Source organism: Morus notabilis, unplaced genomic scaffold (assembly GCF_000414095.1).
Source record: "Morus notabilis unplaced genomic scaffold, ASM41409v2 Scaffold72, whole genome shotgun sequence".
Taxonomy (NCBI): domain Eukaryota; kingdom Viridiplantae; phylum Streptophyta; class Magnoliopsida; order Rosales; family Moraceae; genus Morus; species Morus notabilis.
In genome coordinates, this window is record NW_010367952.1 from 241,106 (window position 1) to 254,335 (window position 13,230).

General features: G+C 32.7%; 1 protein-coding gene across 1 annotated transcript; it reads left to right on the forward strand.

The window, feature by feature from the left end:
• The first annotated feature begins 3,268 nt into the window (after window positions 1-3,268).
• LOC21398089 (cyclin-dependent kinase E-1) lies at window positions 3,269-9,980 on the forward strand. Its single transcript, XM_010113989.2, has 16 exons — window positions 3,269-3,647; window positions 3,793-3,903; window positions 4,037-4,140; window positions 4,222-4,264; window positions 4,353-4,451; window positions 5,231-5,300; window positions 5,514-5,608; window positions 5,759-5,792; window positions 5,928-6,012; window positions 6,157-6,234; window positions 7,349-7,396; window positions 8,040-8,072; window positions 8,310-8,415; window positions 8,985-9,185; window positions 9,285-9,354; window positions 9,638-9,980. Exons 1-15 carry the CDS (start codon window positions 3,393-3,395, stop codon window positions 9,351-9,353), a joined length of 1,431 nt encoding a protein of 476 aa, XP_010112291.1. The 5' UTR covers window positions 3,269-3,392; the 3' UTR covers window position 9,354; window positions 9,638-9,980.
• The last annotated feature ends 3,250 nt before the right edge of the window (window positions 9,981-13,230 follow it).

Consider the following 13,230-nt stretch of genomic DNA (forward strand, 5'->3'; position numbering starts at 1 on the left):
GAGAGAAGCTCGCAGAAATCAGTCCAAAACCTGCAAATCTAGTCCCAAATCGAAATATTTCAAAGGAAAACCACTAGATCTGGGTGCTAGGTCCTAAAACAAGTCCAAAGAACCCAAGATCTCCAATTTCTATTCTAGTTTTACTCAAAAACCATCAAAATCCGGTTTGAACCAAAAATGAATTTTGAAATCCAAAAACTTGAGATTCAAGAGAGATTCTTTCAGTAATCTTACCTCGAATCCTTCTCTTGACGTTGAAAACTTCTTTAAATCTTTCCTTGGTTCAAGATCCGTTTGATTTGGGACAAAAATGAGAGAGAGAGAGAGAGAGAGAGAGAGAGAGAGAGAGAGAGAGTGAGTGAGAGAGTGAGTGAGTGAGTGAGAGAGCACGGGAGAGTGAGAGAGAGAGTGAGGGAGAGAGACGCACGGGAAAGGAAGAGAAAAGAAAGGAAAAGGAAAAAGGAAAAAGAAAAGAAAAGGAAAAGGAAAGAAAATGACATGTGTACAATATTTTAACAGAACAGTCCATAAATGCGCCCATACACACTTCTGGTTTAAAATAAATTACTGAGAATAATTTAAATACCTTGGAACTATTTAAACTCACACGTGTCAGAAACATTTATTAATTAAACTCAATTAATAATCTAGATTAGGCACACTAATAATCTTAATTACCTTAATTAATCTCAATTAATTCTTCAGGGTGTTACACATTCACTTTAAAAAGACGATAATTTCCTCTAAAGGTATGTTATGCAATGACAATAAATAAAAGTCAGGGACAATCTTTGAATAAAGTTAGACTATTTTTAAAAAATCAAATATTTAGCCATGATCAATTATATATTGCTTTATCCAGAGTAACTAATCCAAAATGATTATATATATTACTTATTGATTCAAACAACAATTATCCTAATCATATAAAAAATATTGTCTATAAAGAAATTTTACATAATATCACATAAATAAATACATTAAAAATATATACTATACTATATTCTTCGTAATATTAAAATTTTTTTAGTACGAAGTTTTTAACCATGAATTCAATAAAAAAATTTATCATTATAACAACATTTTATTTGCTTCTTTCAGGACTTACACAAAATGACAACACCGATTCATGCACTAAAGCCAAATGAAGTGTATGAAACAATACATGAATAAATTTGATTATTCATTACAACTATTTAACATGAATACAATATTTTTTCACTCTTTTGAATCAATTTTATTAATCATTTTTATGGATTACATTTTTTCAACAGAAATGAACAACTACAAGTAAGCCTATGGGGACATAAAACTGATCAATTTGATAAGAATGTTCTTAAAACACTTCAAGCACCAGTTGTGGCAGTTTTCTCAGCAATGTTGGTGAAATAATATCTAGGTATTTTTAACATTACTTTATTATAGCAATTTTATACACATAGGTAAAAACTATAGCATACATTTATTTATTACTCTGTTATATTTCTAGGTAACTCATATGTCTTGAGTACATCAGCAACAATTTTCTGTATTGACCCAGATATTCCAGAAACAACAACGTTAAAGACAAGATAAATATATATATATATATATAACATTTTTTAATAAATTTATCGTATTACATATTCGCAAATTTTATTTATATTTTCCTTAACCTATTTGTATTTTTATATATACAGATTTTTCCATCAAAGTCAACAAATTGAATTCCTACTACCACCAAAAACACCAATCCAAACAATTGAAGAACATATATTAGCAAACAGAAGAACAATAAACGAACTCAAAACATTAGATGCAAAAAATAATCTGGTTAGTACTATTAACTTTCTTATTATTTCTTTACTACACTTAGTAAAACATTTAAAACCACATTATTTTACTTTTTATTCAGGGTGAAAAATTCACTGTAAGAGCAACCATAGTAAACTTTTTAACATCTCAATGATGGTTCTACAATTCTTACCCCAAGTGTTATCAACAACTAAAACAAGCAAGAATAGGTTGGTGGTGCGATAGTCATGGCCACATAAAGTCAACACCATCTCCATGGTAATTACATTTATTACCAAATCATTTTTATTTACTATATACCTTTGTTAATTTAAAAAAATATTTTACAACATTAAAACAATATTTATATGTATTTTACATGTATAGATTAATAATCAAAATTGAAGATTACATTGGAGACATGGAGGTTATCGCTTTTGACAAAACCGCTCAGGCATTAATAAAAAAAACCATGTTCTGCATTAATAATTGACGAAGGCTTTACCGATCCATTTATAATACCACCAACTATTGATCAGATTCGAGGACAATCAAAAATCTTCCAAATCTTCTTTCAACAACGAGGCACCCAAATGAGCACAATAATTTTCAAAATATTTGAAGACATCCATGTTCCATCATCGCCACCAAAACAGTTAACTACAGGAACAAAAGATCCACAAAGGTAAATAATATTTTTTTATCTTTTATCAACTATACATAACAAATATTTATATTATTTTGATTACAATTTTAAAAATCTTATCCTTTTTCAGCCCACAACTAATACCAACAACACAGCTATCAACACCAGCCACATTTGATCCACACACTCCAATACCTAAAAAACCTGGTACAAGGTAAGGCACGTTCAACACAATAAATATTATCAACTAATTTAAATATATATCTAAAAATTATTCCATTTTTACGGCCCTGAATTAAGAACAACAAGACAATCTGGAAAACGTCCAAAAACAAGGTAATATAAATATTTTTATAATATTTATTTCATATTATAGAATTTAAACATATTTAATTTTCTTAATACTTATATTTACAAACATTTTTCTCATTTTTATATTTGCAGCTGAAACAAAGGAAATGCTCAAAAAACACAACAATATTGTATTTTATTTTGTACAATATGTATATATATTATAAATAATAATACTATATATATCTATGTAAAAATATTTGTAATACAACACTATATAATATATATATATATATAAAGACATTTTAAATACAATTATTATATAATATAATACTGTATTACGTGAAACACAGACTCGTTCCTTCTCTAAAGGGCATTCACTGTATTTTCTATAGGGAAACTTAATTACAAAAGAAAGATTAAAAAAACACGAAAACCATCCAAAATTTTGGACGTGAGCAAATGCAACACATTTCTAATTCTAAGGGTCAATTGCAAATTTTTTTTTTTTGGATACCGATTTGTCATAAGACGAGAAGTTCAGGGGAGGAAATTAGAAAAAGAAAAAGAAAACAAACGAGTGAACGAAGAAGAGGTGAATTCATTTTCAACTCTGCTAGAGAGAGAAAGAGAGAAAGAGAGAAGTATCAGAAGGTGAACCGGACAGAGGCCGGAGGCAGCCATGGGAGATGGCAGCGGGAACAGAGGCGTTACCCATTCCAACAACAACAACAATGGTGGTGGTGGGACCAGCAACAAGCCCGAGTGGCTTCAGCAGTACGATCTAATTGGGAAGATCGGTGAGGGCACTTACGGCCTTGTCTTCCTCGCAAGAACCAAAACCCCTGGCAATCGCGGCAAGTCCATTGCCATCAAGAAATTCAAGCAGTCCAAGGACGGCGATGGCGTCTCTCCCACCGCCATCCGCGAAATCATGGTCTTCTCTCTCTCTCTCTCTCCCCCCCCCCCCCCTGTTCAGAAAGAATTACGGTTTAATTTTCTTTCTTGGTTTCTGAGCATCCAAACAGAGCAATTAGGGTTTAATTGTCGATAGTTTTTGTTTTTATTTTTCGATTGTTCAGTTACTACGGGAGATATCGCATGAGAATGTGGTAAAGCTGGTGAATGTTCATATCAACCATGCCGACATGTCGCTTTATCTTGCTTTTGATTACGCGGAGCATGACCTCTATGTGAGTGATGGTATCATCCATAGCAGATTCTTTAGTTTTTGCGATATTCAAGAATCAAGATTCAGACATTTCAATTGCTAGTAAAGTTTCTGTTTAAGGGTAACATATTCGAATTTTCTTTTTTACATAACAGGAAATTATTAGACATCATAGGGACAAGGTTAATCACGCTATCAATCAGTACACTGTTAAGTCATTGCTATGGCAGCTACTCAATGGATTGAACTATCTTCATAGGTATACCTTCGTTTATGCGAAATTTTGGTGCTCTTTTATCCTTATTACAGGTGAGTTACTTATTTGGAACTGTTTCTGCAGTAATTGGATCATCCATCGCGATTTGAAACCGTCGAATATATTGGTATGCATGTCCTTCTTCTGACACGCAATGCATAAATGCAATGCGCGTCTATTTTAGCCAAGGTGAATTGAAAAATCTTTGTGGACAGGTTATGGGTGACGGAGAGGAACAAGGAGTTGTTAAAATTGCTGATTTTGGACTTGCTAGAATATATCAAGCTCCATTGAAGCCATTATCCGAAAATGGGGTAGGGTGCAACTATAGGTTCTTTAGCAACAAGTGCCTTTTTCTGTGATTCTATGTGACTGTGATGCTTATGTTTTGCTGCTATATAAATATGAAAATGGATAAGCCGTCCTGAGGAGTAGACAATTATAACTTATATCTCTACAAGAATCCGTCATCTCTTGCCTGCACCAGTTGCTTGCTCATATATCTTTATATGTTGCCACTTGTACCGTGTAGGTTTCAGTCATGACATCAAGTGCACATCTATATGTTGTTACATTATGCGTGGGAATACGATAAATGGAAAACTAGGAACTTTCTGTGTGCTAACTTCGATGTTTACTGCTACAGATGTCAACCTTATTGCTTGTGAAACATTGAGAAACTATATGACATATAATATTTCTTGTCGGAATTTCTTAGAATCTACTTCTACGTGAAACAAGAAATAGCAGTTTTATCATTTACAGTAGTAATGGACATGGTTGGGTATTCACTCACATAGCTTATTGTTCCCATTTTAACAAATAGTCCCATTGGAGCTGCTTGAGTGAAAGAGCACAGTGAAAAAGAGAAACTTATTAGAAGACATTTCTTAACAAATTGTTACTTCAATCACTGAATTAAATACCACAATTTTTTGATAATCTGGAAGACTTTCTTGTGATATCTCTTGTTTGTTTGAACATATGCAACTGTCTTATCACTAAATGAGCTGGATATTGAATATTGAGTTTCGTACATGTCTAGATGGTCTCTTTGATGAAAGTTGTTATTTTTTTCTTTTTTTACTTGCAGGTTGTGGTAACCATTTGGTATCGTGCTCCAGAGTTGCTTCTTGGGGCAAAGCATTACACAAGTGCTGTTGGTATCATTCTACACCAAATTCATTGTTTATTGAGCAGGCATATATACTAAGCATTTATTGCAGTTAAGGATACTGAGTTAGTTCATAATGATTATTTATGTAGTCTTATTACTTTATGACTAAGGTTAATGATGACATCTTTTGAAAGTTGGATTAATGGATTCAGCCATGGAATAAATTCTTCTACTGCATTAACAACTGCCTTTTCATTAGATATGTGGGCTGTTGGATGCATTTTTGCTGAGCTTTTGACGTTGAAGCCACTGTTTCAAGGAGCAGAAGTTAAAGCTACTCCAAATCCTTTCCAGGTATACGTATCAGGGGTTATTTCTTTCTTAGCCTAGCCGACTTTGACATTTTCATGATGTGATTTACTCCTGAAAGAGCTCAAGATTTGGAGATCTTATTTTTTTTTTCATTCCTGTGTAGCCTTCTGACATATATTCCAACTTTTGCAGCTTGATCAGCTTGACAAGATATTCAAGGTCTTAGGTACTTATCTTATTATTGTTGTTATTATCATTATTATTATTACATGATATATTTTACATCCCCTTCCCCTATTTTTTTTAGTTTTCATTTCTATGTCTTGAGGTATGACGTCATTGTCCTTTTTTATTTCATCAGGTCATCCCACTTTAGAAAAGTGGCCAACACTTGCAAATCTTCCGCATTGGCAACAAGATTCACAACATATTCAAGGACACAAGTAGTATGTTCTTTATGTATATAAGATTTGAAATAGGCTGTTGAAAGAATTGGTCATATCAGAAAAATTTATTCCTTCTCTTTTGCTGTTGATTCTCATTTCATTCTCTTTTTTCCCTTTAATTGATATTTTTTTTTTGTCTGACAGCGACAGTCATGGGCTTCATAGTTTTGTTCACCTCTCTCCAAAAAGTCCTGCATATGACCTCTTATCTAAAATGCTTGAGTATGTTTACCTTCTATATTTGCAAGAACTTCTTGCTTTACTCTCATATAGAATTTGCAATGATGGAGATCTTGCTCGTCAAAAGATTCTAAAGATTCAATGCCATTAATTTCTTAACTCTTTCATTGTTCATAGAGTTTCAAGAAAAACATATTTATAGCAGGTAACTTGGTTGGATATCTTTTATACTGCCGGAAGATTAGAAATCTGAAATTGATATGCAACGTTTAAACACTTTTTATTATATGGACTCAGTTACGTTTTTGTTTCATCTCTTCTCCTGGTCGATTCTTACAAGCATGATGAGAATATGTAGGAAATCATACTTTCAGAATTGGGAGAATAAGTTTGATATTTCCTTTTGGAGATATAGGTCCTAAAGATTGTAGGTTGTAAGCCGGGGCTCTAGGTTTAAACTTAAGTCACTAGCATGAAAGTGAAAAAGTAAAATAAAATAAAGAAAATGGATATCTTGGTCCCAATGTCAATCCAATAAGAAGATTATGAACCATCCTCAACCAAGAGTTTCTATATGTATGTGCTTATGTATGTTCTCATGCGCGCTCATACAAATATCACCCTCAGCATTTGCTCGTGCTTACCTGCTCTGCACAAAGATATCGTCTCCCTACGTTCATAGTTTACGTATCCAAGTATTTGTGGGGTAAAGTGGATTTTGTGTAGTTTTCGGTGTATTTTAGGTGGTTGATCCTTGCAATGTGTTGGAATTGGTATAGCTATGATTTTTCTGGAAGAGAAGTCCCTTGTATACCTTTAATTTTAAGAAAGTCTTCCTCATTTCACCTAATATGGAATGGAAAGCAATAATGTGATGCTTCAATAACAAGTACTTCTACACAAGAATGAAAGGAAAAAAAAAAGTAGTTTTTTGATCCATAGCACTATTAGTTGAGGTACCAGTTTCATCAAATTCATCTTCCCCACAAAAGCATTGGATTTTTGGTTTAGGAGCCCTTTTTGGATAGCTTTTGTTTTTGGCTTTTGGTAGTTGAAGAAGAGAAACATGAGTTATAGCTTTGCATTATCATTATAAGTTAGCTATTGGTTGTTCATATATATATAATTATGTATATACATATTTTTTTTTTTGCAGATATGATCCACGAAAGCGTATTACAGCAGCACAAGCCCTAGAGCATGAGTAAGAATAATTTTTACTATGATAAAATTGCTGATTATTTGCATTATTCTCCTCAGTGTTATGTGGTCTACTCCTGAATATTTTCAAGTTAAATTCAACGCAAGAAATAGCTAAAGAAATCTCATACATGTGTTTGTTAATTTTCTGATACCTTCTTTCTCAAGTAACGATAGTTCTAATTTCATCTTAGATTTTAGTTATATTGTCACACACACACACACACACACACTAAACCAACCTTAACAGAATAGTGATTTCTTTTTGGTTTAGCTTTTAATTTTTGTGAAATATCTTCATTTTCATGCTTGATTCACTTTTTCAGGTTACTTTTTTTCTCCAGTTTTAATCCTGATTAGATTTCGACATCTATCCCTGGATTTATATTGTTTATCATGCCTATCCACATATAGATAGATCCCGATAGTGAAAAATGTTATCGATATGTAAGTGAACACCACTTATGAAGATTTGGAAATAATTTCCAGGATAAAGGTTCATCAGTGATAGATTGACATATTTTTTTGGGAAAATAAAAAATAAATAAAAGGAATGTAATAGGAAGCATCAATTTCAATAATATCATCCCCTCCATTCTGTTTACCTAGTATCATTTCTGAGCCTCCTTGATCGTGTTGTTCCTCAGGTATTTTCGCATTGAACCTCTACCAGGTCGAAAGTGAGGTTTCTCTTCTTTGTTCTCGTCCATCCTTTTATCACGATTTGATATTTTTTCTTAATTTTGCATAGCTATGACATTTTTGACTACTTATTTCCACTCACCAATGTTTTAAAAATGTTTAAGAGAACCAAAGAGGATGAAAGACTATAAGAAAAATGATGGAATCAATTCTTGAAACATATACTCTGCCCACATTCCCAACGTTTTGACTATATGTAATATCAAAATGATCAGTGGCCTGGTGCCCTTCCAAGGAGAGAAAGTTGTGAATTATCCTACGCGTCCAGTAGACACAACTACAGACTTTGAAGGGACGACTAGCCTCCAGCCTTCACAACCCGTAAGTTCTATGCCATACCACTACTTCTCTTTTGTTTTTTTGTTTTGTTTTTGTTTTTTTGGTAAACAAATCTTATCCCAAAAAATAAAAAGAGTGAAAGTATATGGAGTAGGGCAAGTAGACCCGAACAGGAAACATGAAAATGGCCTTGTCGTGAGGCTGCCCAATAAGGCAAGAATTCATATGTGGAAAAAAAAAAAAAAACCTGGGGTGTTGGTTGGAATGGTCAATGCCTTTGGTTTCCCACAAGGTCTGGGATTCAAACCACCTCATGGGCACTGACATTGACAAAAGTCATAGTTTTTTGCCTTCCAAAGATTGTAAGGTTAGGTGGAGGGCTCCAGTTTCTAACTCGAGTGGGTTTGGGGGGATTTCTGGGTATCAAAAAAAAAAAAAAAAAAAAGATACCTAAGATTGGTTAGACTCAGAGATCCTCTAGGAAACCGAATTTTGCTATTATAAAATGAATAAATAATCATCTAAATCTCAGACGTTCTTTCATTATTTGGTTCTAATCTTGTATCTTTTGAGGCATATGTGCATGCTTATGCTCTGATTGTTTGGACCAGGTATCATCTGGAAATGCAGTTTCTGGAAACATGCCAGGTGCTCATGGAGTACCTAGTAGAAATGCCACTCGGCCACCAATGGGCATGCAAAGGATGCCGCCACAGGGGATGGCAGGTTATAATCTAGCAGGCGGTGTAATGAACCCTGGTGGCATCCCAATGCAGCGTGGTGTTAATCCACAGGCCCATCAGCAGCAACAGGTATACCTTGTGGAGTGACAATTTACTTGTGGAGGTGTTTTTCTCTCTTTTATTTTTTACTTTTTTTGGGTAATGCATGCTCCAATATTTTTTGAACAGTTGAGAAGAAAAGACCCTGGAATGGGAATGAGTGGGTACCCTCCGCAGCAGAAACAACGACGGATGTGAGGTAAAGCAGCTAATCCTGATTCAACCGAGTGATGCGAGAAATTTTGTAATATAAAAAGTTTAATTGATTTCCAAAATTGTTTTCTTTCTACACGCGGCCTTGACTCGTCTTTCTGCTTAATAAAGTTAGGGTACTGCATAATAATATAAAGAAGACTTCTCCTTTTCCATCCAAAAAACGAAAAGACTTTACTTTTTGTGCATAGCATCAACTGACGTTTCCATATATCATGGTTAGTAGACTTCGACATCACCTGGGAAAATGAATCCTATCACTCATGCAGGGATTACGAAGTTGTGTAGATAACTTAGGAGGCCCATTTGCCTACTACCTGAAAGTCAACTAATTCATGGCATCTTTTGACACGAAGCTCAGAAAGTTTGGATCCATTATTTCGAACTTCGTTGTTGCTAAAGCCTGAATGGATAAAGCTTTCAGTTCAGTTCTGTTGAAATGGTGGTAGGAGCCCAGAAGGAACGAACTGAATGTTATGCAAATTGCCGAAGCTGCACTCTGGCTCGAGTTCATGCATGTCCCTACTTAAGTTGAATTTGAATGATTTTTTTGGCATTTTGCTGTATCCCATTAAGCTTGCCTAATTCATAATTCTCAATTGTAGGGAAAAAAAATATGGAAAAAAAGTAGGGAAAAAAAATATAGCAGTTCTGTGTAAAAATATTTGATGTTGATGTTTATCAACTTGACTTGTATGCTGATGAATACTTGTGCTAACAGAAATATTGAAAAAGTTCCCATCCCGTACAGACTCCAAGGTTTGCGCCCCCCCCTTTTTTTTTGGGTACAATACTTTCATAACACACTTAGGGCCCGTTTAGTTCGCTGATTCGAATTTTTAATTCGAGTTAATATGTGATTTTATGTGAGTTTTTTACTGTAGGAAAAAAGTTAGATGTAATTGTTTCTGAAAGCTTTTTAGTGTAGCAAAACTCGAATTCTAAACTTAAATCAGTGAAATGAACGGATCCTTATTCACTCTTACTCCTCACACTCAAAACAAACCACTATCACCTAGCAAAAAGACAACTTTGCCCCAAAAAACCCTAATGAAGTCTTTTATTTCTCCCATTTTCTTCTCTTCTCTATATTCCAACTCCAATGCAACCCTACCCTAGCTCTGGGATCGTACCTATTTGGCGGCGACCCTCAACGATCACACAACAAAGTCGGTGGGTGCTTAGATCTGGTGACTACTTCTCTCGTGACTACCAACAACCTCAACCATCACGCTACATGACACCATAGTCAGATCTTGTCGACCACCAGTGAAGACGAATGACGCACAGAGAAACAGAAATGTCGAAATCTAATGAGAAAAAACCAGCTCGGCAATAAAAGCTTATTTAACAAAACCACTACAATCGATAAACAAAACCACTAGAATATATAATGTTATTTCAAATGTTATAGTTAGTTTTTGCCATAATTATTAAGTTATGAAAGTTGTAATAGAAAATTTTTAATTTTAAAATAATTTAAAAATGTTAATATTTGTAATGAATAAATAGAAGGGTCAATACATTAATGAATAAGAATCAAATGTTAAATTTCAGAGATTGGATGCCAAATTTACTACCGAACATAGCGCATGCCAAATTTAACATTAAAAATAACATTGTATTGAAAAATGATTTTCCTAATTAACAAAATTGATATTTTGCACACTAGATGCTATAAGAATAACATATAAATAGAGGTCATTAAACACATGTGAGTATGCTCTGTCCCTTTCGAATTTGTTAACCTATGTGATATTCAGATTAAGACAAACTGTGAATGGCATAAAGATTATCTAGGTTTTTTTTTTTTTTTTAAATAGGAGAACAAATTATCAGGGCCATGATTGCCAAGGTTCACAACTAGGACAAGGGAAGAGCTGGCCCCACGTGGGATGACTCCCTTACAACTTTGCTTTTGATATATTAAAAAAAAAAAATATTCATTTTCTATTTTGTCTCACGCAAAATTTTGAATTGCAATATTTGTGTGGAAGTTTTAAAAATTTAGAGTTATACATTAAGTTTTGATTTTTTAATTATACGAAGGAACGTTTGGTTCATAGATTAGAATCATGAGATTAGAACTATTTTTGATTTATGTGTGTTTTTTGTGAGAGAAAACACTGTGGCGAACCATGAATCATGATTCAAATCATAGTATAAATCCTCTTACCAAACGTCTAGTTAAACCTGAAATCCTGAACCCGTTTAGTTTGCTGATTTGAATTTTTAATTCGAGTTGAGATGTGATTTTATGTGAGTGCTTTTTACTGTAGCAAAAAAGTTAGATATGACTGTTTCTAAGAGCTTTTTACTGTAGCAAAACTCGAATCAACGAAATGAACGGGCCCAATATTCATAATTATAGTGAATCTGAAGTTTAAAAAAAGTGAATTAAACTCTACTGTAACTTAGTTTATATGGAAGAATAAAATAAAATACAAATAGATGAACCAAAATAGAAAGATACAATATCGTTGCATTATAATTTTAATTCATGCTCTTCAAAAGAAAAAAAAAAAATCTAGCTCACGACAAGACATTCCTTAAAATTAGTGGTAAGCCACGTGAAGCCTGCTCTCACCGTCCCAAGTACCTTCTTGATACCATATATATAATCTCAATAATAATTTTTTTTGCTGCAATTTTCATCTTAAAGTTTTTAGAAAAGTTTCAATTACATCTCCAAGTTTGAATTTTTGAATTTTTGAATTTTTGAATTCTGATTCAAATTTAAAATAGCAATTACACCAAAAATCAACTACAATATTACATGAATTCGTAATTCTGAGAACCGTATGCTTCAAAAATTGAATTAAACTTGATTAAATTAGTCATAATTTTATTTTAGTCGAAACTTTTGGTTTATTCGTGCACCCTAAAAAGATTTCCAGGCTAATCCTAGAGAGAGTACGGTGAAAAGCATAGTCACTTAAGTGTGTGTTTTTTTTTTTTTTTTTTTTTAAGGGAACTGTTTAGCATTTTCTTCACAAGTCATTCCATCAAGAATAAAAATACATCCAACGTGCATGGTAATATTCTACATCCCATTTATGTGATTGCAATTTTCTTCTTAAAGTTTTTAGAAAAGTTTCAATTTTAATTTTTGAATTTTGAAATTCTTGCATTTCATTGTTAGTAAAGTGGGCTCCATAAGAACCTCAGATAAAATTAGGGTGCTGGAATCGAATATGATAACTCTTTCATTGCATGAAGAATTTATCCTCGGATCACTATTGTAATGCTTTCAATTATATTTTCTGTAAACATCAAAATTTCACCTATAAAGAAAGTAGAAGGCATGATGAAAGATGAAAACATCTTATGAGATCAAATAAACTTAAAACTAGGTACAAAATTTGTGGTGAAGAACAAAGGCTTAGTTTGGTATTACTTTTTCCTCCTAAAATTAGCTCTTGTTTGTAGTAGAAGCTGATTTTAGTGTTTGATAAATCTCCTCCAAAGTGCTTTTTGAAGATTTTTTAAAGAATCTTCAGCCAAAACCAGAAGCAGCCTAAAGACAACTTTAACTTTTAAATTGTGCAAGAATCAACATAGTACAATTAATGAAACTTTCATAATACCAATAATACCCCTAATGAATTTAAAATTTACAATCTTCCTAAACTAAAATTCAGACTCATAATATAATATAATAGTTATATTGTAACAAATAATATCATAATTATATTAATAATTTTAATATTATTATTTTATCATATAATATGATATTATAATAATATTATAAGTATTTTAATAATATGATATTATAATTATAATATGATATTGTAATTATTATTTTATAAAATTATATATTATATTGCATTGATATAATTATATTTATTATATTAATAATATT